Consider the following 26,940-nt stretch of genomic DNA (forward strand, 5'->3'; position numbering starts at 1 on the left):
CCCCTTGCTTCAGCTTCATGTGTCATGCAAAGAGGACAGGGGCACAAACAAGAGATGACACATGGACAGTTTGAAACACCAGGGATGTAGATGTAGATGTACATGCCAGAGTTATGATGGCGTTCAGTCAATGATATGATTGTAACTCAGCATCATGCTTTTTACTGTCTGAGCTCTTCTGTGTTGCACCGTGTACGGGGCAGATTAACCCCTCGGTGCCCCTGTTCCTCCCTCTCTACATCATGCATGTGTCTAAAGTTCTTGAGCTGATCAACACAACTGAAGTGAGCTGTGTTTCTTTCTTTACAAACGTATCCAGAACCCTGTTGTTATGGCCTCAGCTCTATAAATGTTTTGCTGAAATGAAACTCAGTCCTGTATGAACACTGAATGAATTTGAATCTTTTCATTGGCTCTTTTTTTCTCTGCAGTGAAAACCAAATCACTTTGCTCTCTTCTAGAAGATTATCTGGAAAACGAATGAGCCGCAAAAGGAGAAAATCTCCCACCTGTTATCTGATTTGAGGTGAAATTCCACCTTAAAATGGATAAAACAACATTTCTGTAGTATTGCGTCATATTTATTTGAGAATTTCGTTTGAATTAGCAGCTGTGGACGGGCCTCTGCTCGATATGCCCTTTGTTATTCCGCCAGCATATGAAGACATGTTCAGAGTCTGCACAGTGGCCATTGCCATATGATCCCTATAGTTTTAGGAGTAGGTTCGTTACCTTTAATTGTCGGTGCAAGCTATTTTTAGAAAGCCGGAGCAGAGCCGCGAGCTGCTCAGAGCTATGCTACGGAGGTTAATGGGATTTCTTGGTTTCCCTCATCAAACTTATCAAATACAAAATCCAACAACTCCAAAATGCTCTTGTGGACAAGTTGTGATGGAACGTTACAAGACGTAGTTGTTTTCAAGGTAAATTCATGCAAAACTGCTGACTGCCGGTGAATGTGCAGGTCACAACTTGTCCACCAGAGCGTTTTGGAGTTGTTGGATTGTGTTTTTGATGAGTTTGATGAGGGAAACCAAGAAATCCCATTAGCCTCCGTAGCGTAGCTCTGAGCAGCTCATGGCTCTGCTCCGCCGTTCTAAAAATAGCTTGCATCGACAATTAAAGAACGAACCTACTCCTAAAACTATAGGGATTATGGCAATGGGCCAATTTGCCAAAATGTTGAACTATCCCTTTAAAAAACAGTCACGTTATCCAGGTGTTGTCTTGTATCAAGAGTTGCATGGGTAATTATACTGTGTGTTGGGTAAAAAGCACTAACTCTATTTCTAGGATGCTGTAACCACACCTGCAGGAAATGTCAGACTACCAACCTGGCAACACACTCACCTGATAATCAAGGCCCACTTCATTGAGTGCAAGGTTTATTGTGAATGTGGACGCATCATGGTGTGGCCTCAAAGAGGGCTGCTCATCTGGTTTATATCTAACTACAAAGGCCAACTCAAACAGAGCCTGCAAACACACAGACAGAAAGGAGTCATGCAAGCATTCACATGGAAACTGCTCGTCCGGCCAGAGACAAGAGTGTGTGTGTGCACACGTGTGTACACGCCACTCCACTGATCAGCTTGGCTCCTATTCCAGCATTCGCGTCCAGAGATGGAGAAGAAAAGCAGAGAGCGAGCCGCAGACCACCTGCATCATCATCATCATCATGATCATGTCCTGTAGCTTCTACCACCTGCCAGCTCCTCCCCATTTACCTGGTAGTCAACGTCTTTGCTGTTGAGAGCTATGTTAATAGTGAATGTGGAGGCGTCGTGGTGAGGTTCGAGCAGCGGCTGCTCGTCAGGTTTGTACCTCACCACAAAGTTCAAGGGGGTGGAGCACTGATGAGAGAAGACATGTTGGTCAGCACAACACACAGGCAGAGGCATAGAGCCAACAGCGAGGCGGACGCACGTCATCGTCTGTACTATTCACAGATAATGACAAAGTAGCATTAGGTAGGCCAATATCTCAAATCTATAGATTATCTGATCTCCATTCAGTCCAACCTAAACATCACAATATACCATGTTATTGTGGTGGAGGTGGATTTGAGGATGTTAAAGGGATAGATCAACATTTTAGCGAATTCGCCTATTGCCATAATGCCTGTAGTCACAGGAGTAGGTTCATTCCCTCTAATTATCAGTGCATGTTGTTTTGAGATCAGCGGGGCAGAGACGTGAGCTGCTCAGCGAACACAATGGAGGTGGATGGTACAGGTCCCCTGTCCCTCATCAAACTCATCAGATACACAATCCGACAACTCCAAAACGCTCTCGTGGAGAAGTTATGACCTGCACATTCACCACGCTATGAGATAATGATGTAACATTACGAGACAGAGTTGTTTTCGAGGCAAATGCAGCCAGAACTACATTCCAGACACGACTGCTGGGCGGAGTGATTTCAAAAGCGCAAGTTGTTCAGAGTATTTGCTTCATGGGTCGTAATGTTACATAATTGTACAAGATTATTTCATGGTGTGGTGCAGGTCACAACTTCTCCACAAGAGCGTTTTGGAGTGGTTGTACTGTGTATTTGAGGAGTTTGACCTCCATTGGGTTCAGTGAGCAGCTCACGTCTCTGCCCCGCTGATCTCAAAACAACATGCGCCGATAATTAAAGGTAACAAACCTACTCCTATGACTATAGAGATTATGGCAATAGGAGAATTTGCCAAAATGTTGAACTATCGCTTTAAATAGTTTCCAGTAACCATTTCACTTCCTGTTTGTTTGATTATTAAAGACATCTAGCTGTTTTACTAAAGGACTGACCCTCTTTGGACCCGGTCTGTAGTACGTGGTACCCTGGGTTCAAACCTGAGCCGTTTGCTGCTTGTCTCCCTGCCCCTGACTTTCCTGTCTCTCTCTACTATCACAATAAAATGAAGATGAAATGCCAAACAATTAAAACAAATGAACAAATAAATAAATAATTTACTTCATGCTACTCTTTTACACTACTTTATAAATGTTATAATTCCATAAACTGTCAAATAGTCAGTCTAAATTCTCCTTCTCAGTCCAGGACCTGACACAGGACTACTATATGTTACATTCATTAGTCTGCTCAGGTTTTAACAGGATCTCATTCAATCTGAGACACCTGGCCTCTGGTTTATCATCTGAGACTTGTTATTATTATTAGTACATTATTTGAGCCTTTGTGGTGAGAGTGTTTACGCCCGTGCGAAGTGCGAACCTTTCCTCTGGACACATCTGTTCATACACCACTGAGAAGATGTAGGCTAGTTAGCATTAGCAGGGAGAAGACATGAGAACCACAGTTTGACCTTGTCGGGCAGCAAAGTGGGAAAGAAAACAGGTTCAGACAAATCATGTTGATCTTTCTACTGTGATATTTGAAATAGTTAATCCTCCTCAGAGGAGCAGAGTGAGTTGTATTCACTGTGTGCCTCGGTCACTCTTTTGTATTGAAGGCTGAGGGCTTAAGGAGCAGCCGACACCTGCACTGTTGGTGCAGAAAATAAACTACAGGTTGACTCCTGCTAATAACCCCGCCCACTTTGCTGCTCTACTCGGACTGAAAAGTTGAACTCTGGGAAGTGCAGTGTATCCACTCTACATCAGAGAAGGATGGATGAAGATGGTCAGTTAAACACAGGAATCCAGCTCCACAGGTCTGCTGTGTCCAAAATAAACTTAAAAAAAAAGGAAAAGATTAGTCTGAAAAGAAATATATTCCACAATGAGCGAGTAAGAAAGCAATCACAAGGAAATGGTTGGTAAAAGATTCTCCTACAGTCAAGGACTGGATCAAAGTGGTTCAGGTTCAGGATATTTTTTAAAGCTAACATTCATTCTTAGGCTTCAACAAGAGAAGTTTGGAAGTTACGGGAAAATCTGGACAACTATATATCCCCTAGTTTTTGACTCTGGTTCTGGTTTCAGCAAATACACTTATTCATGGATGTGCACATTTTCTTTATTCAATTTATTAATATTTGATTATTTGTGTTGTTGTCATTACTGTTATTATCACCCCATTATAAATACCGTATATATACCGTTCACAGGAAAAGTAATGGATAGGGGAAGGTGCAAATGGAGCAGACAAACTAAAATTACAGCTGTTATTGTCTATTTTTATCTACTGCTGTATATATAATTTTTTATTTTATTTTATTTTATTTTTATTTTTATAGTCATTATTATTTCTCATTTTCTGAATGTACAGTAGATGCTTTTAGAATGACGTTAATTTTTCTTTCTTTCTTTTTCTTATTTATTTATCTATTTTTCTCTTGTTAGCTGGTTTTATGATGAGACTTGATGACATGTACTATACAAAATTAAGAGCAACACATATAACCTATTTTTTTCTTCAAATACAAAGTTTAACAAAAAAAACAATTATATTATAGTATGTTGGCAGTATGTTTAGGAAATACTGTGAAATGTGTTGAAGTTTTTTTCTGCTGTGTTGCTACATTAGGTCCAACTGAATTGTAAGCCAGGAACCAACAGTGAGTGGGTGACCTGCAGCTACTTTAATGTTAATCTTAATGAATTATTTGCTTGTTAATTAATGTCCTTATCATGAAACGCTTAACATCTCCGAACTGCTCACATGGACTTCTAGGTTCATACATGCACATTTATTGGGAATGAAAGACGGGAGGTTTTTTGGGGGGTGAGGTCTGTGCTACTCTAACTAATGTACTGGATGTAACGGTACCATGTTCTCCCACTGTGCTACTCCTGAATGATACCACCACACTAAAGTTGACATCTGGGAGAAGACTTTACCTCCTACCGGGCAGCATTGCTGCAAAAAAGATGCCAGAAACATCTGCATACAGTTGATGGATTAACACATACTTTGACATAATAAATATGGAGCTAACAGTGCATTCGAGATTTTATATTTTGTGTTGGTGTTTTTTTTTGATGAATGAATAAAATAAATGTATATAAATGAATTCATGTCATAATTTCAGGAGGCAACAACAGGTATCAGAGTCTTACCCTGGTGTAGTAGCCTGGGAACATTTTCTCTGTTATAGGTGCTATGTACTCCAGCAAGAATTTATGCCATTCCTTCTCATAGTTAATCTGGTTCATGTGGATGTCGATGGTGGGGACGTTCTCGTAGCCGCCCTGGATCCTGGTGTCCTGAAAAATAAAGAATCCATTAGAAAATACAGCAGGTGAACAGGGCACCTGACATCTTTAGTCCTGTTCAGACCTGGTACTAACATCTGTCTGGGCCGATCAGATCACAAGTAAAAGCTGTAAATACAGCTGTATCTCCTGAGACACACTGAGGGCCTATTGAAGATTCAGTCACCCAGACCAGACCACACTCTGATTTGGTCTGCACTCTGCACCACATGTGGCCATGTTTCCTTTTGCAGTGTGAACACAAATGTGTCGTGGCCACACTGAAGAAGTGACCTGCACATTCACCACGCTATGAGATAATAACGGAACGTTACGAGATGGAGAGACTGCTTGCTGAAAAACTGCCCCTGAAGGCAATGCGCATCAGCGGTTTTGCACGAATTTACCTCAAAAACAACTCTGTTCCGTTATTATCTCATAGCGTGGTGAATGTGCAGGTCACAACTTGTCCACCAAAGCGTTTTGGAGTTCTTGGATTGTGTATTTAATGAGGGAAACCCGAAATCCCATTAGCCTCCGTAGCGTAGCTCCGAGCAGCTCACGGCTCTGCTCCTCCATTCTAAAAATAGCTTGCATCGAGAATTAAAGGTAACAAACCAACTGCTATGACTATAGGGATTATGGCAATGGGCCAATTTGTCAAAAATGTTGAACTATCCCTTTAAATTAATCCCAGGTCTGGACGAGGCCTCAGAGTCATTGCATTGGTTAAAAAAACAAGCCATATGATCACATACAATGGCGCCTCCTCCGGACCACTTCCCAAAGTGCTCCATTTCCTCGACGATGTGGTTACAGGCAACATCCGAGAAAACTGGGAACCAGTACACGTCAGGACAAGGCTGCAGGACAGAGGACACAGAGGGACAACATTATGATTATGATATCCCATAATACCACAGCTGCACTGATAAACATCTATGAAAATTCCTTCTTTTTAAAATCAAGCATAGCGTTAGGTCTGGCAGGCCATGGAGGTGCTCTTCCTGCCTCAGGCTTTCCATGCAAGCGCATGGAAGAGCAGGGGGTCCCAGAACAGTACCATACCGCCAAACAAAACTTGTGCAAGTAAATAAATATTATTTTGACATAGTGGTCCTGACAGAACTCACAGTTTCGATCAGCTTGTCCTTCATGATGTAGGTGTAGTTCTCATGAATGTAGCGCTCCTGCCAGTCCTGAAACACACACAGGTTAACACTGTCACTCAGTCTTTATCCTGCAAGGAGGAGGGTGTTTCTATCTATCTATCTATCTATCTATCTATCTATCTATCTATCTATCTATCTATCTATCTATCTATCTATCTATCTATCTATCTATCTATCTATCTATCTATCTGTCTGTCTATCTATCTATCTATCTATCTATCTATCTGTCTATCTATCTGTCTATCTATCTGCTTGTTCATAGACTTGAAGTCCTAATACAAAAAATCCCATATAGTATTTTAATTGTTAATTGTCTATTTTCTATCAATGTACCATTATTCTTCTGTAACTGTACACTTTTTTATACTTATATTTCAACTGCCTAAGTTTATTATTATACACCAAAGCTCATTCTATATATGTGAAAAACCACCTGATTCTGATTCACACTGCTGCCACTGCGTTAACCCACAACTTACACAAGGGGGCAGCTTTCCTGCACCACACACAAACACACACTGGACCCACCACCACTGCCACATCTGGTGTCATGATGATCTGATCAGCTGATTGTTTCTCACCCCTGGGTTTTCAAAGATCTGCCACAGATCATTGTGAAGGTGGCTGGTCTGGTAGTTCTCTGTCGACAAGATACGACCGAAAGTGTGCAGATTGGTCACGTACATGAAGATTCCCTGAGAGAAACATTTCATAGTGGGTTAAATATACATGGACACAAACTTTAGTTACTCACTTCAGTTGAACGTGCTGTTGTCGAGTCACTCGCCGACCCGGCTCCTCTCACCCACCTTGGTGCGCGCGTGGTGGCAGTACGCCATGTCCGGGTCCAAACTGTCCGAGTTAAACAGGTCATAGTCGGCCAGCTCGGAGCGGAGGAGGCTGGCCTTCACCAGGTACACACTGGACACGTAGGGGACGTTCCACACACCCCTGCAAACCAGCACAGTCTTAAAGGATCTACACATCTTCAACACCAGGATATCGTCCACATACAGTAACACCGTACATCACTACACATTGTGAAGGGAGGTGGGTTAGGGCTTCTATTAGGTTTTTTAATGTGAGAAAGACAAGAGGGTTGGATTTCATTCTATTCTGATGGCCTATTAGTGGTTGCATTTTTACATTAAAAACTCCACAAATGTCCAATTTATCTTGTGGATTTGTGAGAAGCAAGAAGAGAAAATGTATGTGCACTGGGCAGGGTTGGGCAGACAACATTTGTTTTGTATTAAATACCATTTTTCAGTTATCAAGCTTTTTTTTTAACCTACAATGGCCTTAATTTGTCATAATATTTTATTCAGTAGATTCGTGTTTAAAAATGTAGTGAATGAACATACGTAGTATAAATGAAAATGACATATGATATAGTTATGACAATATTAATGAATGAATATAAATGCCTTAATGCCATGTGCTTTAGACTGTTGAGCCCACAGTCTTTTTGCTCTCTGTTTTCAGGAGACTCTTTTTGTCTGACACACAGTGAAAAATGTGATAAATGCAACAACGATGTGATGTGCGATTCCTTAAACAGATGCACAGTTGGTGATTTGATGATTTTGTGCACACACGGGACTGTAACAGTGTCTGGACTGTGGTGTCGGTGGCTCCATCAGCAACTCACGTCCTGCGTCCTTGAACTATGTCCACGTAGTCCTCAGACCGGGCGTAGTAGCCCTCTGCACTCAGAGCTCCCCAGAAGTTACTCCACAGTCGTCCGGACCGAGTTATCATGGGCGCTGTGATGGGACTGAACAACAACAACAACAACAATAGGAGTGTTATGTTTTTTCATCTGGACAAATAGTGGATGAATGAAGAAATATAATCTGATGAGTATCTTAGTATTTGATGAATCCACTCACAGGTTCTGTTCAATGAGGATTTTGAGTGTGTTCTCGTTCTTTAGGACCACCTCGACGTCCATGCTGAAGAAGTATTCGCAGTCCTTGTCTTTCCGGCACATGTCACTGGAGTGAGGGAGAGACGCCGCCCGGTCACCATAAACAATAGGAAGGCATCACATGTTATTGTGACAGATATCACAACACTGTGATGGACTGTTAGCATTCATTAACTGGTCAGTCTAGATGTGACAGCATTAAAGGAGACATATTATGTCCCTTTGACACAAACTAAAATAGTTCCCAGGTGTCTTAAAGACATGTCTGTGACATGTTTCAGTCAAAATACCCCAAGGATCAAACATCACAGCTCTTTTCATTCCCTTAAAACTGCCCTGCTCAGAACGGCTGGTTTCAGAGCCTGTCCCTTTAAATGCAAATGAGCCACTGCTCGCCCCACCCCCTCTACCGGTACTCATAGGTAGGGGTGGTATTATGCCAGTTCAAAAAACGAATGACATCTTTGTCAGACATGGATTTCAACCTCGGGAGCCTGAAAATTACAGATTTTTTTGTCAATTCTCACATTTTGGGGGCCGGAAGGCAAGACAAACACCTAAATATATGTCAAAGAGCCTTCAAAAAGTGATATTTCCATAATATGTCCCCTTTAACATAGAACCGAGAGTTGCACATGGGAGTCTCACTTTATAGCAGAAGTAAGGTGAATGTTTGTGTTAATATAAGTCTTAAATAGTTATAAGGAAGGAGTATCTGTGCGCTGCAGCCACTCCACAGGTGGAGGTCGGTGCTCTCAGGAAGGACCAAAAACTTGAGGAAACGAAAAGAGGAACCTGGAGCACACGAGTCACTGGTGATGCAAATAATTTACTTAGTGCAGAAACAAGACCAACGTTTCGACGTACAACGTCTTCATCAGGGTCAAATGGTTCTGGTGCGGGCTACAAGGCATTTAAATATCCTCCCGACTGTGATTGGTTAAGGAGGGTGGGAGTGCCAGCACCTATCACATGGCCGCATACATCAATTCAGAACCAATCAAAAAGTGTTAATTTGTTACACAATATACAACTATACAAACATCAATATAAACAATATTTACACTTTCATTAAGCAATAGATCGGTACGGGCAAATGGCACATAACAAGATCACAACGAAAAAGCAACACGGAACACACAGTAGCCTGATACAAAACACATAGGCTATTAGAGACAATTAAAGAAAACATGAGAGACTGAGTTCTTCATTCAGTCCGAGTGGTTCCACTGTGTTGAGGGTGTAAATCCAAAACGCCGTTTTGTTAAATATTGTTTATATTGATGTTTGTATAGTTGTATATTGTGTAACAAATTAACACTTTTTGATTGGTTCTGAATTGATGTATGCGGCCATGTGATAGGTGCTGGCACTCCCACCCTCCTTAACCAATCACAGTCGGGAGGATATTTAAATGCCTTGTAGCCCGCACCAGAACCATTTGACCCTGATGAAGACGTTGTACGTCGAAACGTTGGTCTTGTTTCTGCACTAAGTAAATTATTTGTATCACCAGTGACTCGTGTGCTCCAGGTTCCTCTTTTCGTTTCTTAAATAGTTATATCTTCCGACAGCAATCACTTATATAGAGTGTTTGGTCTGAAACACGGGTCTCTCAGTCACTCTGCTCTGCTGTAAGCCGAGGAGAAAACGTCTTGTATACTTCCTTGTATCCTACAACCTTTATCCAATGAGGAGAGAGAACGGCATGAAGGGCTGTGTGTGCAGCCAAGGGATGCGCGTGAATGTGGTGACGTAGGGACGAGGGCGGGGACTGCTAACTCCATCGGCTGACAGGAAGTTAGCCAAAACGACCGGATCGCTTACTTCTGCTTTAAACAACACTGGACCTAAACCATCTGTTCCCTGCAACTACGTTTCTTCAAATGAATCTATATCTCAGAGGATGTAGAGCCGACTACTGCTTCCACTGAACTCACAAGCCCATGTTGCGGGAGGCGGCTCCGTCCATGTCCTCCTCAGGCCCGATGAACTTGACATTCTGGTAGAGACTCCCGTGATCCTTCAGGAAGGAGCTGACGTGACGCTCATGATGAGGCTCCTACAGGAAGAAAGACGGTCTGAATTCCTACAGGTCCACAAAGCCGCGCTAAGTCTGCATGTGTGACGGTTAACGGGGATTTTACTTCAGCGGCTTTAAGACATCATAATGGTGCGTGTTGGTGCAAGCAGGAGTTTTTTTTCTATGTCACGGCTGAGAGAGACAAGGGCTTTTATTTTGACAACAAGATCCAGAATGCTTTTAATGTGGCATAAAGGAGGCTTAACAAATCAAACAGGATTATCTCACTTATCCCCTGTATATTGGAAAATGTTCAGTCCTATTTGATATTGAAAAAAATACTCCATCTCATCTATAATAAAACATCTATGAACACACTAACTGACCATAATAAAAATATGTAAGTCACTGTCTGTATAAGTGTTTATCTATATAGTTTGTCCATCATTTACTGACACTTTATAAACGATCTGATGAACCACTCTTTCTCTGTAGTTGCTGTAATATTCACAATTATCTTCTAAATATAGATGCAAACTAAAAATGCTACCGTCAGCAGGTGTGTGATGTGTGTTCACATCAGCTGAGTTATAATGGAGTGTAAACTGGGTTCACAGGGGTCAATTTACTTTTCTTGTCAGTTTCTATTTATGTTTTTTCTTTTATTTCTTTAGATATTTATGAAGCAAATGAGGCTAAAACTCATTTTTCCTTCTGTGCTCTCCTGCAGCCTGAAAGTATTTTTGACATCCTGCCGATCCACGGCCGTTGTTTTTTTGTTGTTTTCTTATCGCTACATTTATGTTTCAACGACTCATTAAATTCTGAAGTTCAGTTCTTTTGCACTCTGCGGTGATGAAGCTGATGTGTTAAAGGGATAGTTCAACATTTTGGCAAATTGGCCCATTGCCATAATCGCTATAGTCATAGCAGTGGGTTCATTACCTTTAACTCATTGAGTGCCGCGCTCCTTTCCAAAGTTTTAGTCAAGTGTACCGGCAATTTAGACCATTTTTGACGATTTTTGTAGAGCCACAGTGTATTCTATATTATTGCCACCAACACATACTGTGGCTCAATTGAAAGGTTTAACTTAATGCTTCAAGTGGCCACAAACCGTTTGTTTCTACGTGCCTCCGTTCCTGAGAAAAGTCAAGCTAAACATGGCTGGGTTTCACCAAAATCCCTCCTTTTTTTCTAGAAAAGGAGATAGAGCGTCTTTTATGAAAGGTGCGCTGTTTGTGTCTGTCGCTCTTCTCACACTCGCATTTCTGGATCAAAGGGCTCGTATAAGATAAATATATACAACAATTGTTGTTCTATTCACAAAACCACCATCGGGGGCGGGGGGGGGGGGCGCCACTAAACAACAATAACACAGACGCACCGTGCCGTGTCACAGCTTCTCCCCGCGGAACGGGAGGGTCAGTCGGCCACCGCGGCTCGGGAAGACCGGTCCCGCCGGTGGTCGCGGTCCTTCTGTGGTTCGGGTCGGTGATGCCGGTCTGCTTTGGCCCAGAGACCATCAGATTTTACCGCGGGAGGACTTTGGGGAGGACACGGTGTTGCTCCAGATGAAGACCGGGCGGACTGTCGGCTGAGAGCTTCCTGTTTCTGCTCCGAGCAGCTCGAGCAGCTGGAGCAGCAGCGCGGGTGAGAGCAGAGCAGCTGCGCTGCATCTGCGCTGCATCTGCATGCAGAACTCGTTTGCAGAAGCCGAGTTATGATAAAAACTTCCAGATCATGAGCTGTCATGTGACTTTGATCGTCATCTATTTCAGTTCTCCTCGTCGTAGAGTCCCCAAATTTACATATAATGTGTATTAAAGTATCTATTTTCATAATTTAAAAAAAAGCAAAAAACGTAAAATTACGTTTTTGGCACTCAACGCATGGGAACGAAAAACGAGAAATTACGTGGTTGGCACTCAATGAGTTAATTGTCGGTGTAAGCTATTTTTAGAACGGTGGAGCAGAGCCGCGAGCTGCTCAGGGCTATGCTATGGAGACTAAGGGAATTTCTTGGTTTTCCTCATCAAACTCATCAAATACACAACCCAACAACTCCAAAACGCTGTCGTGGACAAGTTGTGAGCTGCACATTCACCACGCTATGAGATAATAACAGAACGTTACCAGACAGAGTTGTTTTAGAGATAAATTCGTGCAAAACCGCTGATGCGCGTTGCGTTCAGGGACAGTTTTTCAGCAAGCAGACTCTGTATTTACCCTGTATTTACCTCGAAAACGGCTCAGTTTCGTGACGTTTTGGAGTTTTGGGATTTTGTATTTGATGAGTTTGATGAGGGAAACCAAGAAATTCCTTTAGCCTCCGTAGTGTAGCTCTGAGCAGCTCGCGGCTCTGCTCCACCGTTCTAAAAAAAACTTACACCGACAATTAAAGGTAACGAACCTACTGCTATGACTATAGGGATTATGGCAATGGGCCAATTTGCCAAAATGTTGAACTATCCCTTTAAACGATCTGTTACCTTATTGTAGATGAAGAGCTTGAGCCTGTCTTTGGGATACTGCAGCTTCAGCAGACGTTCAAAGAACACTGAGACGAAGGGGGTGGGCTGCTGGATGAAGATGCCGATCACCACCAGCGGGTATTCACTCTCCTGTTGGGGGAAAGAAAAAACACCAGCATAGTATTTTATTATAAATCACTGTTCACCTGAAATATTTTTACTCATTACTGTTCAAATGTACGTGTTGTGCACAGTGGGAACGTGATGAACGCACCTTGAGAGCTGTGAGAGGGCGCAGATCCTCCTGACACACTGTGCACCCGGTCTCAAAAGTCCACGTGTTGGGGATGTAGTTCCCCAGGTAGCTGATCTGGAGCTGGAGAACAAACACAAGCTCTTGAAGGTGAAAACTCAGTACCTTTAGTCTGGCTTTTTATTGACTTGTATTCATTTTGACTTATTTTCTTGCTATTTATTTTAACTTGTTTTTCTGCTTTGTCTTTTACTATGTGATTATTTTCATCACCTTCCCTATAATACCCTACCTACTTTTGTTTCTAGTTTTACTCACTTTCACTTGACCATTATGTCTTCATTTGGACTAGATTCTTAATGTCTTTCTGGGTTAACTGTGTGTGTGTGTGTGTGTGTGTGTGTGTGTGTGTGTGTGTGTGTGTGTGTGTGTGTGTGTGTGTGTGTGTGTGTGTGTGTGTGTGTGTGTGTGTGTGTGTGTGTGTGTGTGTGCGTGCGCTGTGAGGTGGGTGGGGTGGAGTTTTTTGATTTCACGTTATTGTTTATATTCTGTGAAGCACCTTGTGTTGGAATTATTTCATGAAAAGTATTGTACAAATTAAGTCTGATTAATAACCTCACAATTTCAATATCTTAAGAACTTGCTAATACTTGGCTGACTGATTAGAGATTTGTTACTAAACCAGGTAAAAGGTCCCACATTCTATATTTCACCTGGGTTTTGTTTTGATGTATTCATGTGTTGAGAACACATATTTGTGTGTTAAGGAACTAGTTTTACATCAAAAAGGCAGAGCGAGGATCAGCCAATCAGAGGAGAGGCAGACTGTTTTCTGTGTGAGCTACTCGAATCTAAAATAAAGCAGTTTCTAAATACAGGCTGTGAGTATTTTGCTGTGGACTGAGGCTTTAGATACTTCCACAGTATTAAAGAGGAACTATGTAAGACAAGTCCGGTCGCTTTTCCTCTGTTTTGCTCACCCTCCTCCTGGCCATGTGCATTTGTTTACAACGAAGATGGTGAAAAAATCAATACATGGAGTAGTGGATAATGTTATATAACATATACAATGTTACAACATGTATATTTGTGTAGTTTTAACTGTCATAAACAAAAGATTACGGGTTACGGAGCGCGTTTTGTGTCGCGGTGCGAGAGACGAGAGCTGGGACACCGGGGCGGCGGCCAGGTACTACAAAAAAAATGTACACACAGGTCTCATTGTGGTGGGCGGAGCGGTAACAGAGATTTTAAAGGGCACATATTATGGAAATATCACTTTTTGAAGGGTTTTGTTTGTCTTGCCTTCCGGCCCCAAAAACGTGACAATTGACAAAAAAAAAATGTTCAGGCTCCCAAGGTTGAAATAATACCACCCCTACCTGTGAGTACCGATACCGGTAGAGGGGGCGGAGTGAGCGGGAGTTAATTTGAATTTAAAGGGACAGGAACTGAAACCAGCCGTTCTGAACAGGGCTGTTTTGAGCAGATGGAGCTGTGATGGAGCTGTGATGTTTGAAACTTGGTTTATTTTGAGCGAAGAATGTCTCAGACATGTCTTTATGACACCTGGGGACTATTTTAATTTGTGGAAAAGGGGCATAATATGTCTCCTTTAAGACATAACGTGACAGTTGTGTGACGCCTGCATGGTTGCTTATCCAGGAAACTAAGAAGAAGTTAGGAAGCTCGTGAAGCCATTTGAACCACATCAGTCGACTCTGGGTCACGCATCATTGAGTGTAATGAGGGTAAACTTCTGTATTTTCATTCCTGGGTCTATTTTAATTGTCTAAGCACATGGAGCATTTAGGACGTGGCTAGTTTAATGCAGCAGCACCAGGCCTGTAATTAGGCTGTTAATTATTCATGGGCGTGAGCACAGATTGGCTGACTGAGGGGCTGGAGTTCTTCAGACGCCTGAAGCGGCTGCTGACCTGCAGTTACCGTGGTGCTCAGCTGTTTAAAGGTCAGTAGTACCTTGGTCGGCCCATTCCCATGGACGATGACGGGCAGGGTGTCATACAGCACGTTCCTGGCTCGTACCCGACCATCTTCAAATTTGAGGACCACCTCATCTGGAAGATGAAGAGTGATGAAGAAGAGAGGGTGATATGATGAGAATGAGTGGATGATTTTTAGTCACAAGGAGAAACAGAAAAACCCTGGAGTAAAGTTAAATACCCCCCCATCAACAAGACTTTCCCCTTCAACTTCACAGGCAGCGAGGAGGACGATGAGGGCGATGTGGGGGGGAACGAGGGTGGACCAGGGTGAATCAGAGGGGGATGTGAAGGAGAAGAAAGAAGCTGATAACATCTGTGGCCCCCATTTGCTCTGTGAAGGAATTTGATAGGAAAATTCCCCAAATTCTCTCCTACAGGTATCCACACCCTGGGGCCAGGGCCGTTGCTAGGAATTCTGGGCCCCCTTAAAGAATACTAAAGTGGGCCCCTCCCCCTAACTTTTCCTTTTTTTTTCTTAGACTACGTATGTATTATCATTTTTTATTCAGCCTTCTTTGTTTTGATGCTAATGCAGCATTACACTGCAAAAACTTACTCAAGTATCTTAGCAAGAATATTTGTCTTATTTCTAGTCAAAATGTCATTTCTAGTCAAAATAAATCTCATTATACTTAAAACAAGACACATCATATTAAAAGTAGCTTGTCTTTAGACACTTTTTACTTCTTTCAAGCATATTTTCACTTGGAATAAGTAGAAAAAATCTGATAGTGAAACAAGTTTTCTTATTTCTTATTTCTAACTTCCTTATTACAAGCACAAAAACCTGCTTTCACTGGCAGATTTTTCTATTTATTGTGAATTTAAGTGAAAATTATCTAAAAACAAGTTAATTTTTAGGTGATGAGTCTTATTTTAAGTGGAAAGAGGTTAGTTTTGACTAGAAATGAGACATTTGGACAAGAAATAAGACATTTGGACAAGAAATAAGACAAATATTCTTGGAAAGATGTTGAGTTTTTACAGTGTACTATGAGTATTAGTCAGGGTCTTACACAGAATAATTCAGTCATACAAAGATTAGACTACTGGGGTTTTTTGTGGGCCCTACTGGGCGCTGGGCCCCTAGAATTATCATCACCTTTCTCCCCTATACAACGGCCCTGCCTGGGGCAGGGGACAAGACAAATCCCACAGCAGCTACAGGCTCCATGGACTCAGGTCAGACCACCTCCCCCTCACCTCAGTGAATGAAAGTTGTAAAAAATTAAAGGGTTAGTTCAACATCTTGGCAAATCCGCCTATTACCATAATCCCTATAGTTATAGGAGTAGGTTCATATGTTGTTTTGAGATCAGCGGGGCAGAGACGCTAGCTGCTCAGCGAACACAATGTCCCTCATCAAACTCATCAAATACACAATCCAACAACAACTCCAAAGCTCTCAGAGTAACAGCTTTTAACCAGTCTATATAGTCCATATGAACAGAACAGACAACCATCTTTTCAGATGGTCAGGAACACGCTGCACCGACAGAAACACTGTACGACCAGGAGCAACCAACACAAACACCAACTGTGACACACAATGAAAAAAACATCTGTGCCTAAGCATCACATGTAGCCTTTGCCTTCTTCTTGCTGCCACCTACTGGACTGGAGGCGTACTGCATGTACCTCAATGGCTTTTCCATGAGCCGTCGGCCTGATTTCCATAATCTTCTCTGGACATCAGGGCCGCCTTATAAAACACAGACAACAATGGGACCACTCTTCAGTCAACATAGAGAGACTGAGCCCCAAGGAGAGCAGAGAGTCTGAGGCCACGGAAATGGTGTCACAGAAACACAACACCACTGAAAGCACACAATGCACACCTGACACACAAAACCCACCGCTGGATATTACAATTTCCAGATAAACAGCCCCTAGTTGGTGTTGTTTTGTTTTTATGGCAATTTCTCGCAGATTTGGATCATATTCTTGTTCCATGTACCACAGTCAGTCAGTCTTCAGTACTTCAACTGACGTGAAAATCAGACTGAACAATTTACATTGGAGTAATATTTCACATGGAGGATATTATATGTACATACTGTGAGTGAAGTAACCCACACGGAAAGAACCTATAGGTTTTAATATAGGTTTGAATATATGTGACATACATAAAATTGGCCGTTTTCATATATACGCATATATGTTATATATATGGTGTATGCTGCATGCAGCATATAAACTGCATATAGGTTTCATATGAACCCTATATGCAGTTTATCTGTGTATATATGCTGCATATATGGTGCATACATATGGTGCATATATGCAGCATATATGCACCAAATTTATATAACATGTGCGTATATATGAAAATGGCCAATTTGATGTATGTCACATATACAGTATATCAAACCTATATTAAAACCTATAGGTTCGGGGCGGTGTTTAACTCACTTGGTAGAGCTACAATCTTACAATCCTCACTGCAGGCCGCCCCAGTTCGAATCCCGCATCAGGCAGCCCTTTCCTGCATGTCATTCCCCTGCTCTACCTCCCCATTTCCTGTCTCTCTCTCAACTGTACTATCAATTAAAGGCAATAAAAAGCCCCCAAAATATACTTAAATCCTATAGGTTCTTTCCGTGTGGGAATGCAGCTGTGTACTGTGTCCACCTCTATGTAAACGTAAAAGACTGGCCGCTGTCGTTTCACCTCTTTCACTTGAAACAGAGGCGGGCTGCACACAGCCAGGAACAGAGGAGCTCACAAAGACAGGGTTTGTGGCAGCCAGACGTCCTCAGGGACGCCATTCACGGCCCTGGACTGTGTGAGCTCTGGCACGTCCACTTCACCGTTTCCTCAGCTCTCCGGACGCTGCCGAGGAATCAGCGCGGCTGAATCAGCGCGACTGTTAAAATGGCTAATTCCGTTCATTCACCAGGTCACCGATCAGACGGGAGGAGACAACCGATCCTCAGTCAGAGCCTGGAACCAGAGTCATTTTCCACAATAATGTTACATAAGCAGCTATAAAACACACAGTGATCTCACTGTTGAGGGGGAAAAAGCTCTGGACCGGTACACGGTGCAGCCACTGGTTGTCTACCAATACAATACACTGATACTGAAAACATGAAGGCCGTGGTGGCCGTTCAGGTTTCACAGACACAGACACAATGATGTGCCTTTTTACTCATGGACCTCAGCCACTGAGTCGGTGTGAGGAGGAGCCAGCTCGGCAACAGCAGGGATGTAGAGCAGGGTTCACTGTTTCAGCATCAGCTCCTCTGCTTCTCTGCAAGATGCTGTTACCCCGAGTAAAATGTGGTGTTTCTCATCTGATCGTCAGCAAAGTAATGAAGGTAGAATGCTTTAGAAATTATGAACTAATGCTTAATAATAAGTAACTGAAGGGATACTTCACCCAAAATCGATAATTCACCAATTTTCTACTCAATGTCATGCCAAGGAAGGGTTTGGAGAACTTTCAGAGTCATCAAAACGCTTTAGGAGTTCCAGGGGGGGTCCTGCTGGCTACGGATTTTCATATAATGAGTTCACTTTTCGTCCAAAACACACACTATGAAACATCCAAATACCTCCATACTGCTCGTCTGTACTGACCCAAGTTTCCTGAAGCCGCCACATGAAAAAGTCGTTCGGAAAAAATGAATTATATCTCTGTTTTTAGCCTTGTTGTAGCAGTAGTTCCCAGTGGCTCTGTTGATGTTTGTGCACATGTGTGAGATTTTCTGTGAGATGTTCGTTCATCATTGTAAACCATTGGATGTGTGATGTAAACACGGAAGAACATCAGCAGCAAATCTTGTGTGTTTTGGATGATTCAAAAGTGAACTCATTATATGAAAATCCGTTGCCAGCCGGACCCCCTCTGGAACTCCAAAAGCGTTTTGATAACTGAAAGTTCTCCAAACCCTTCCCTGGCATGACGGTGAGTAGACAATTGGTGAATTATCGATTTTGTGTGAAGTATCCCTTTAAAGGAGTGTATTGTTTTGGTTCTGAGCAGCTAAGCTTCAGAGGGATGAGGTGAATCATTGAAGTTATTACTAATTAGTCTAAACATCATTAGGACGGCTCATGTCTCTTAATAAACTTGAGTGTCTGGACTCACCGAGGGCTCCGTGGAGGTTCTGGAACAATCTGCATTTGCTGTCCACAGTCATATTAATGGATTTCTGAAACAGAAAAATACAAATGTTTATATCACAGTCATATCTACAGTAACAGCATCAATTCTCCAAAAACAGTCGGAACTTACATAATGGGTCCAAAACAATACCATTACCTCACAGAACCACACTCTCCTCCCTGCTGAAACACTGACACCAACACTGTTTCATTACAACAGTTTCCCCCTGCTCTGCTGTTTTTACCTGTTAAAGCACCATCAGTAAAACCCTTGTGCACCTTGTTACAGATGTTACTAATTAAAAGCCCGCAAGGTACAGGAGCGAGAACTCCTACTGAGCTACTGGAAGGTTTTTTTATGTGAAACACGTGGACACAAAGTGCTGAGTCTGACTGACTGAAAACAGCTCCTTTGAAAACAGCAACGTGACAGGAAATAATTAGGATATAAATAAAGAATCAGTAAAATATCAACCAACATGTGTCTAAAATGTGGAAAATGAAGAGCTGGTTTTCTCTGGAAATATTTGAGAATTTCTTTTTTTTTTTTCAATTATCATCTTATAACAATGTTCAAAACACTGCTAGAAATGATACTATTAACTTTTTCGCTTTTAACCCTCTGTTTATTTTGCTGGGTCGATGTATTATTTTTATTCTATTTTCGGGGAGGGGTCTTTTTTGACATAACAACGTTATCGAAATCCTGATGGCTAATTCCCACTGAGAGAATAACCCACTGTTGTTACTAGAGCTCCAGAGAGGAGATGTAAAACTACACTGAGATGGTTTTTGGTTGAAAAGAAATGATACTACCAATACAATTAAAATTTGGATCCAATTCTGGAAGCAGCACAGCTTACAGAGGGTTTCAAATGAGACACTTTATTCAAAAGCAGAAATGGAAACATGTTTCTTCCCCGTCTCACAACAGCTGGATACGTGAACTTTTACAATATCTACAGTTAGAGAAGTTAAGGTTCTCACAGAAGGGAAACCTGGGACCCCCTTCTCTTTTTTAGCGATGATCTTACTGTTATTCCTGATGATGCCAAGGACACTTCTCAAAAGAATTAGCTGCTGGAAACAGACAGTCAAAGAACATATGTGTTAAATGAAGAGTGCTGTGTTAGAGATCTCACTTTTTTTGCCGGATCAATGTAAATCTTGGTGAAGAACAGCTGGTCACTGTCATTGTCTTCACCCAACCAATCAGACACCATTTCTCGGATGTTGGGAAGGTAGCCAATGAAACCTGAGGAAACACACACACACACACACACACACACACAGACATATGTATACGTATAGGGGTGCACATAACTTTTTTAGTGAGTTTGGTACTCACACCATATCGAGCCTCACTTAGACAGCTGGAGAGCGCAGTTTTATCTATCTATCTATATATATATATGTATGTATGTATATATATATATATATATATATATATATATATATAAGGGGATTAAGTGTAATGTTGCTGATTTTAAATATTTTCCCTACATTTGTGTTTTCTTTAATTTGTTGCTTTTACTACTAGGTCATATTGCCATGCTCTTTCTACTGCCAATGCAGCGTAGCCTTTTGGCTATAACTGGGTGCATTTACATTTTATTTTTAAAATGTTCATTAATGTACAATGTCCCTCTATAACAAATAAAAAAGTTAAGTTAAGTTAAGTTAAGTTAAGTTAAGTTAAGTTAAGTTACGTTACGTTACGTTACGTTACGTTACGTTACGTTACGTTACGTTACGTTAAATTAAGTTAAAGGTACATTGTGTAAGAATTACTCCCATCTAGTGGTGCAGTTGTAGATCGAAAGCAAGCGTATTTTTTCATGCTGCATTCACGTGAAATCGGGCTTAAGGCAGACGGACGACAGCCACTGCAGGTAACGGCTTAAACAAGCGTCAATTTAAACAAGTGGCCCGTCAGCGTGAGGCAAAACAATACACGTGACAATATGTTGTCATGGCGATGTCGTATTGTTTACCTGACCCACGTTTTACCGGCTTTCTCTCGACTTCTGTGACTAAAATGACATCTGGTTTGTTACCGACGGCTGTCTTTCCGACTGCACCTGAATGCTGCATTCAGGTGCAGTCGGAAAGTCAGGCCTCACTGAACCGCGGTGACTTTTCACAGACGCCACCTCGACTTGAGCCGACAGCTCCGGTGTCTCCGCTGAGTTTCCGTGGTTTCCTACCGTCACGCTGCCACTGAATGTAAAAACATGGAGACACCACATGGCAGCCAGCACCGAGCTTACCCGCTCCATGTAGATATGAATGATATGAACGGCAAATTCAGAGCTGAAAGGAACACTTCAGTTTGTTGATGGGGGTGATTACTGATTAATGAAAAATGTACTTTTGAACGAAATAATTCGTGAATAGGTAACAGTAAAAGTTACACAATGTACCTTTAAGTTACGCTACGTTATGTTACGTTAAGTTAAAGCAGAAGTAAGTGGTCCGGTCGTTTTCGCTAATGCTGCGTTTCAGGCAGGCTTTTGAAATCGTAAATTACAGCTTCAAGTCACAACTTACGACTTTGTAGCGTTCCAGGCAACCCACTCGTGTTTTTCCGACCTGTTTTACCGGTGAAAGTCACTATAACGGCCACTCGTAACTTCCGACCGGTGAACTCGTACCAGATCGAACTGGTACCACTTCACGGTCGGAAAAATACGAGTTTTCTTGAACGCACCATAACAGTCCTCGTCCCTACGTCGCCACATTCACGGCGTTCCTTGGCTGCACACACAGCCCTGCATGCCGTTCTCTCTCCTCATTGGATAAAAACTGTAGGATACGATAAATGTTTTCTCTTCGGCTCAGAGCAGAGCAGAGGGACTGAGAGACCTGTGTTTCAGTCCAAACACTCTATGTAAGTGATTGCTGTCGGAAGATATAACTATTTAAGACTTATATTAAAGCAGATATCAGTGGAATGTTTTTGTTAATATAAGTCCTAAATAGTCCTATTTTCCATCAGCAATCACTTACATGAAGTATTTCAGCCTAAACACGAGTCTCTCCGTCACTCTGCTCTGCTGTAACCCGAGGAGAAAATTTTCCTTGTGGGATACAAGTGTTATCCAATGAGGAGAGAGAACGGCATGAAGGGCTGTGTGTGCAGCCAAGGGATGCGCGTGAATGTGGTGACGTAGCACGAGGACCAATTGATGCCTGACAAGGGCGGGGGCTGCTAACTCATGGTGCGTTCAAAGAAACTCGTACTTTGTGTTTTTCCTTCCTGTGAAGTCATACCAGTTCGATCTGGTACGAGTTCACGGGTCGGAAGTTACGAGTTGCCGTTATAGGGAACTTTCACAGACAACAGGATGGTAAAAACACGAGCTACGGGTTACCTGGAACGCTACCAAGTCGTAGTTGTGACTTGAAGCTGTAACTTACGGTTTCAAAAGCCTGCCTTGAACGCAGCATTAGCCGAAACGGCCGTGAAGCTGATATCTGCTTTAACACAAATATATCACTTACTTCTGCTTTAAGCAAAGCACTGAGGTTTTGGTCTGTGCATGTGTTAAACCAGCCTCAAAAAAGCTTCTCAGGATTATTAATTTCTTGTCAGGGCTTTGGTTTGACATGGACATAATGATGAATATCCCAGCTGAGTGACAGACAGGACCGATGGACCTACCTCCTGAGCCCAGGAACCTGTTGCCCTCCCTGACGTGGGGGTGTTTGTCCTCCAGGTGCCTGTCAGGCCAGATCAAGGTCTCGGAGGAGAAGACCACCTTATGTTTGGTCTGCTGGAACTTCTTGAGCAGTTCTTTGGGACCCGAGGAAAAGACCACGTCGTAGCTGTGTCAGACAAGGAGAGAGGTTATAAAACTTTACTGTGTGGCTCCGCTGTGTGAGAAGCCAGTGACATGGTTAAAGCAAATGACGGGGTTGGCTTTTATAAGGAGGCAGCAGTCTTTATTTGGAGAGTTACGCTGCCACTGGTTGTGTTTACTGACAGAGAGGGAACCATCACGCTGGGCAAGAGTTTTAGATTACCTCCAGCTCGACGGTTTTTATTGACATTTTCCTACAGTAGTGGAAGTGGACAAAGCAGACAAACTGTGTCACCACAGCCTCTGATGCAGTGTTTTTCAACCTTGGGGTCGGGACCCCATGTGGGGTCGCCTGGAATTCAAATAAGGTCGCCTGAAATGTCTAGTAATTGATGAAAAAAAATGACTGATAAAAATATTTTTTTACTAATTATTACTATTTTTTAAATTATGATTAAAAACACCACACATACTTAAACAACTGTATTCTATAATTTCACTTTCTCAAATATAAATCGAGGTCAAATAAAATGTAGCATATAGAATATCTGAGCTGGTGCATCTTGATTGACGGCCGCGACTGCACATGACCGCGGGGTCGCCAGAAATTTGTGATGACAAAATGGGGTCACGAGCCAAAAAAAGTTGGGAACCACTGCTCTGATGCCTGATTAGGACGACAATGTGCTGAAGGAAATAGGACCAATACTGCTGTAGAGGAACAGAGCAGCAGCAGAGAAAGACTGTTCTGTCAGGGCAACATGAGCCAGAGGAGCAGAGTGACACGCAGGTGGTGTCTGCAGTGTTGCTTCAATGATGTTGGCAGATGTGTGTTTTTGTTTTCTCTAAAGGAGTGAGACGAGAAGTCAAGATGTTAAGTTCATAAACCAAAAAGCTCCAAACCGTACTGACTAAACTGGATCGTAACCCTGCTGCTGATCTTTGCTTTGAGTTCTGTCGGCTCAGCTGCAGTATACAGTGTGTTATGGTTACACATTCACTGAAAGGCTAAAACACAGCCGCCGCAGCAGCAGCAGCTACAATGATGAAGTGATAACTACCAGGTGACAGGCAGCTGCTAAGCTGCTACACTTCAATACTCAAGACTTGTACAGGTCCGGGTCTGAACTGAGCCAACGGTCTTAACGAGACTGAACCCAGAACCGAGAGGGAGTCGGTCCAAAGCAGCAGCAGCAGACCTCACTGAGAGCTGGGTTAAGATCTCCTACTGAGTGGTGTTTAGAGCGGCCGCCCCATGTGTTGAGGCTACAGTCCTCACTGCAGGCGGCCCCAGTTTGAATCCCGCATCGAGCGGCCCTTACCTGCATGTCATCCCCCCCCCTCTCTGCCTCCCCATTTCTTGTCTCTCTCTCGACTGTGCTTTCCATTAAAGGTGAAAAAAAAAATATATGATTAAAAAAATATATCTTATTGATGTGGATTTGTGGAATGTAAATTGAATTATTTAGCATAAAAACAACATATTATAAATTAAAGAATAAACATAGATGATCGAGGAATCAACTGCATTTAAAGCAAAGGTATTACACATTCCTACTAGACTTGAACACGCCACATGGGTGGTAATGCAGAAAATCTCAACCTGTACATGCAGGTGTGTAACCACACACTCTGACAGCAGGGAAAAGCTGACAAGTTCATGCAAAATGCCCAAAAGACAGAAAAAGAAAAAAACAACACATTGACAAATCTAAACCCGTCTGATCTGGATGATATGATCAGGTCAGTGTTTTGGAAGAACTCCTTTAAAAGGTGCTGCATATACATTTTTGCTGTTGCTACATAATCTGCCCTCGGGGCTCTGGAAAAAAAAAACCTGACAGTTTTGACATTTTTCAAGCAACGCTTTTACATCATGGTTGTTTGACCTACATTTTCAAAGATTTTAAATGATGAAGACTGGGCCCCTCCTCTCGGGCTCAACTGTGTAGCCTCCTGCCCCAGACAGCAGCAGTTGTCAGGACCGCAAAGGGAAATACAGTCCGAGTGAAGCGCTGGAGCCGTGGGCCGATACCTGCTGTCACCAACAACGGGAACCTCCAGCGTTATGTTGTAACGAGCAGGAGGGCCGTTGCGCTGGGAAGAGGGTGTTTGCGGCGGATGCTAACCGCTGCCGCTAGCTGAAGTTAGCATCGAGCTAGCTCATCACAACGGCCCTCATACTTGTTACCAGTCAAGGCTTTAGTTGCGGGTTATGTCCAGGTATCCGTCCGCGGCTCCAGGGCTTCACTCTGACTGTATTTCTTTTTCTTTGCAGTCCTGACTGCTGCAGCTGAGAGAGAGAAAGAGAGAGAGTGCTAGCACTTGCTAACATCCAGGACAGCTAGTGCGACTAGCAGCCCTGGCCTGAGCCCTCCTACTCTGCTGCACGTAGCTTCACCTGAGCTGAATTGGCTGGAGAGAAAACACCGACTCTCTCGCTCTCCACCCAGAAATGTCCCTGTGCACAACAAAACAAAGCAAAAGCCACCACACAGGACCAGAAGCCCATAGGTTGTCTATAGCGTTTATTTTTGGGCAAAAAACTCCAGACTCAACCTTTAAGTCTTCCAGTCAGTCAGGACAGTCTACTGCGAGTGGACTTAAAGCAGAAGTAAGCGCTTGTCAGCCGATGGAGTAGCAGCCCCCGCCCTCGTCATGGATCTATTGGTCCTCGTCCCTACGTCACCACATTCACAGCCCTTCATGCCGTTCTCTCTCCTCATTGGATAAAGGTTGTAGGATACAAGGAAATAAAATAAAAGTTTTCTCCTCGGCTGAGTGACTGACAGACCCGTGTTTCGGACCAAACACTCTATGTAAGTGATTGCCGTCGGAAGATATAACTATTTAATAATTTTATATTAACACAAACATTCCGCTTACTTCTGCTTTAACATAACCCGCTTTTTGGTGTGGGAGCTTGCTGAGCCAACAGAAGGATGAATATCATGGGGAAACTCTTAGCACAGCTACCTGAAGGGTGATCCTTCTGTTTCGATGACTTTTTTTCTTCTATCAGCATTATAACCAGCTAGACCTCGTAGCCTACATCCTGGCTCATAGTACTTAATCAGTTAGTGATAGTGAATCACTGCAGAGTCCAGTCTGGCCTCAGTTCATGATGGGCAGATGAAGTAGCTCAGAGACTCATCCTAAACATTTGTTCTGTAAACACAACAATGGCTGAATACCACAACCAGCAGCTCTCAGCAAGAAACAACCTTAGCAGCAGAGAAAACTCTCATATAGCACCTTTACATAGCCTACCAGGCTGTTGCTCTGGCCATCTGACAGGGAAGCGTTAAATCTGAAACTCTACCTGTCAATAAAAAGGATGATTTTGTCGTCATCCTTCATCTCCTCCAGCGCCGCTTTGAGGAGTCGCACTTTCTGACCTCCGCCTGGTGCTGACATGTAGTCGCCGCCTCTCCATTTCTGGCCTCGACCAAGAACCTTCGAGACAGGCAGATACACATGAATACACTCACTGAAACGTCTTATCAGGTGGTAAAAAAAAAAAAAATACTGCCAAGTTTTACTTAGCTTTTGATAAAACACAGCCCTTTTTTGTGCCTCAGTTACAGTGATAGAGGTTCACTGGCAAGCTACAGCAGTGATTGATATTCTTTCACAGAACAGAGAGAGGCTTTCATGGACAGACAGCAGGAAGGCAACTTTGACTGAGGAGGGGGGGGGGGGGGGTATCCTACCTTGACAGTGTAGTTAAAGTGTTTAGCCGACTTCAAGAAACGCCTGAAGCCATCTGTCTCTTGGGTTGCAACAGTCACGACTAGAAGTTTCTCTGGAAGACACAACATTGCAGGAATTCAGAAAGATGACACCACGCACTTCTTTTTTTATCTTGTTTCCAGCCTGCAGCAACAAAAAGGAACAGCTACAACTGACAGTTTCTGTGAGATACGTCTTGATTGTGCACAAGGTGGGAGATTTGACAAACAAAAACTAAGCACAGATAAAATCCAGTTGTTGTAACTTATGTAAATCATAGGCATTAGGAAAGACCC

At 42.7% G+C, this 26,940-nt stretch overlaps 1 protein-coding gene across 4 annotated transcripts in view; it reads right to left on the bottom strand.

The window, feature by feature from the left end:
* plod1a (procollagen-lysine, 2-oxoglutarate 5-dioxygenase 1a) overlaps positions 1-26,940 on the bottom strand; it is a 31,307-nt gene that overhangs the window by 1,827 nt on the left and 2,540 nt on the right. For 3 of the 4 annotated variants that reach the window (XM_083976298.1, XM_083976297.1, XM_083976296.1), the window contains 17 exons: positions 26,626-26,717; positions 26,235-26,368; positions 22,774-22,937; positions 20,252-20,364; positions 19,093-19,156; positions 14,974-15,071; positions 13,015-13,116; positions 12,759-12,890; positions 10,184-10,305; positions 8,206-8,310; positions 7,965-8,090; positions 7,123-7,264; positions 6,895-7,008; positions 6,275-6,340; positions 5,900-6,004; positions 5,007-5,153; positions 1,351-1,476 (listed from right to left, as the gene is read on the bottom strand). In XM_083976298.1, the coding sequence (XP_083832424.1) occupies positions 1,351-1,476; positions 5,007-5,153; positions 5,900-6,004; positions 6,275-6,340; positions 6,895-7,008; positions 7,123-7,264; positions 7,965-8,090; positions 8,206-8,310; positions 10,184-10,305; positions 12,759-12,890; positions 13,015-13,116; positions 14,974-15,071; positions 19,093-19,156; positions 20,252-20,364; positions 22,774-22,937; positions 26,235-26,368; positions 26,626-26,717 (1,952 nt within the window). Of the gene's footprint in view, positions 1-1,350; positions 1,477-1,727; positions 1,854-5,006; positions 5,154-5,899; positions 6,005-6,274; positions 6,341-6,894; positions 7,009-7,122; positions 7,265-7,964; positions 8,091-8,205; positions 8,311-10,183; positions 10,306-12,758; positions 12,891-13,014; positions 13,117-14,973; positions 15,072-19,092; positions 19,157-20,251; positions 20,365-22,773; positions 22,938-26,234; positions 26,369-26,625; positions 26,718-26,940 lie in introns of all 4 variants that reach the window. The other variant, XM_083976299.1, reaches the window with a different exon arrangement.

The sequence above is a fragment of the Trachurus trachurus genome, assembly GCF_905171665.1.
Source record: "Trachurus trachurus genome assembly, chromosome: 7".
NCBI classification, from domain to species: domain Eukaryota; kingdom Metazoa; phylum Chordata; class Actinopteri; order Carangiformes; family Carangidae; genus Trachurus; species Trachurus trachurus.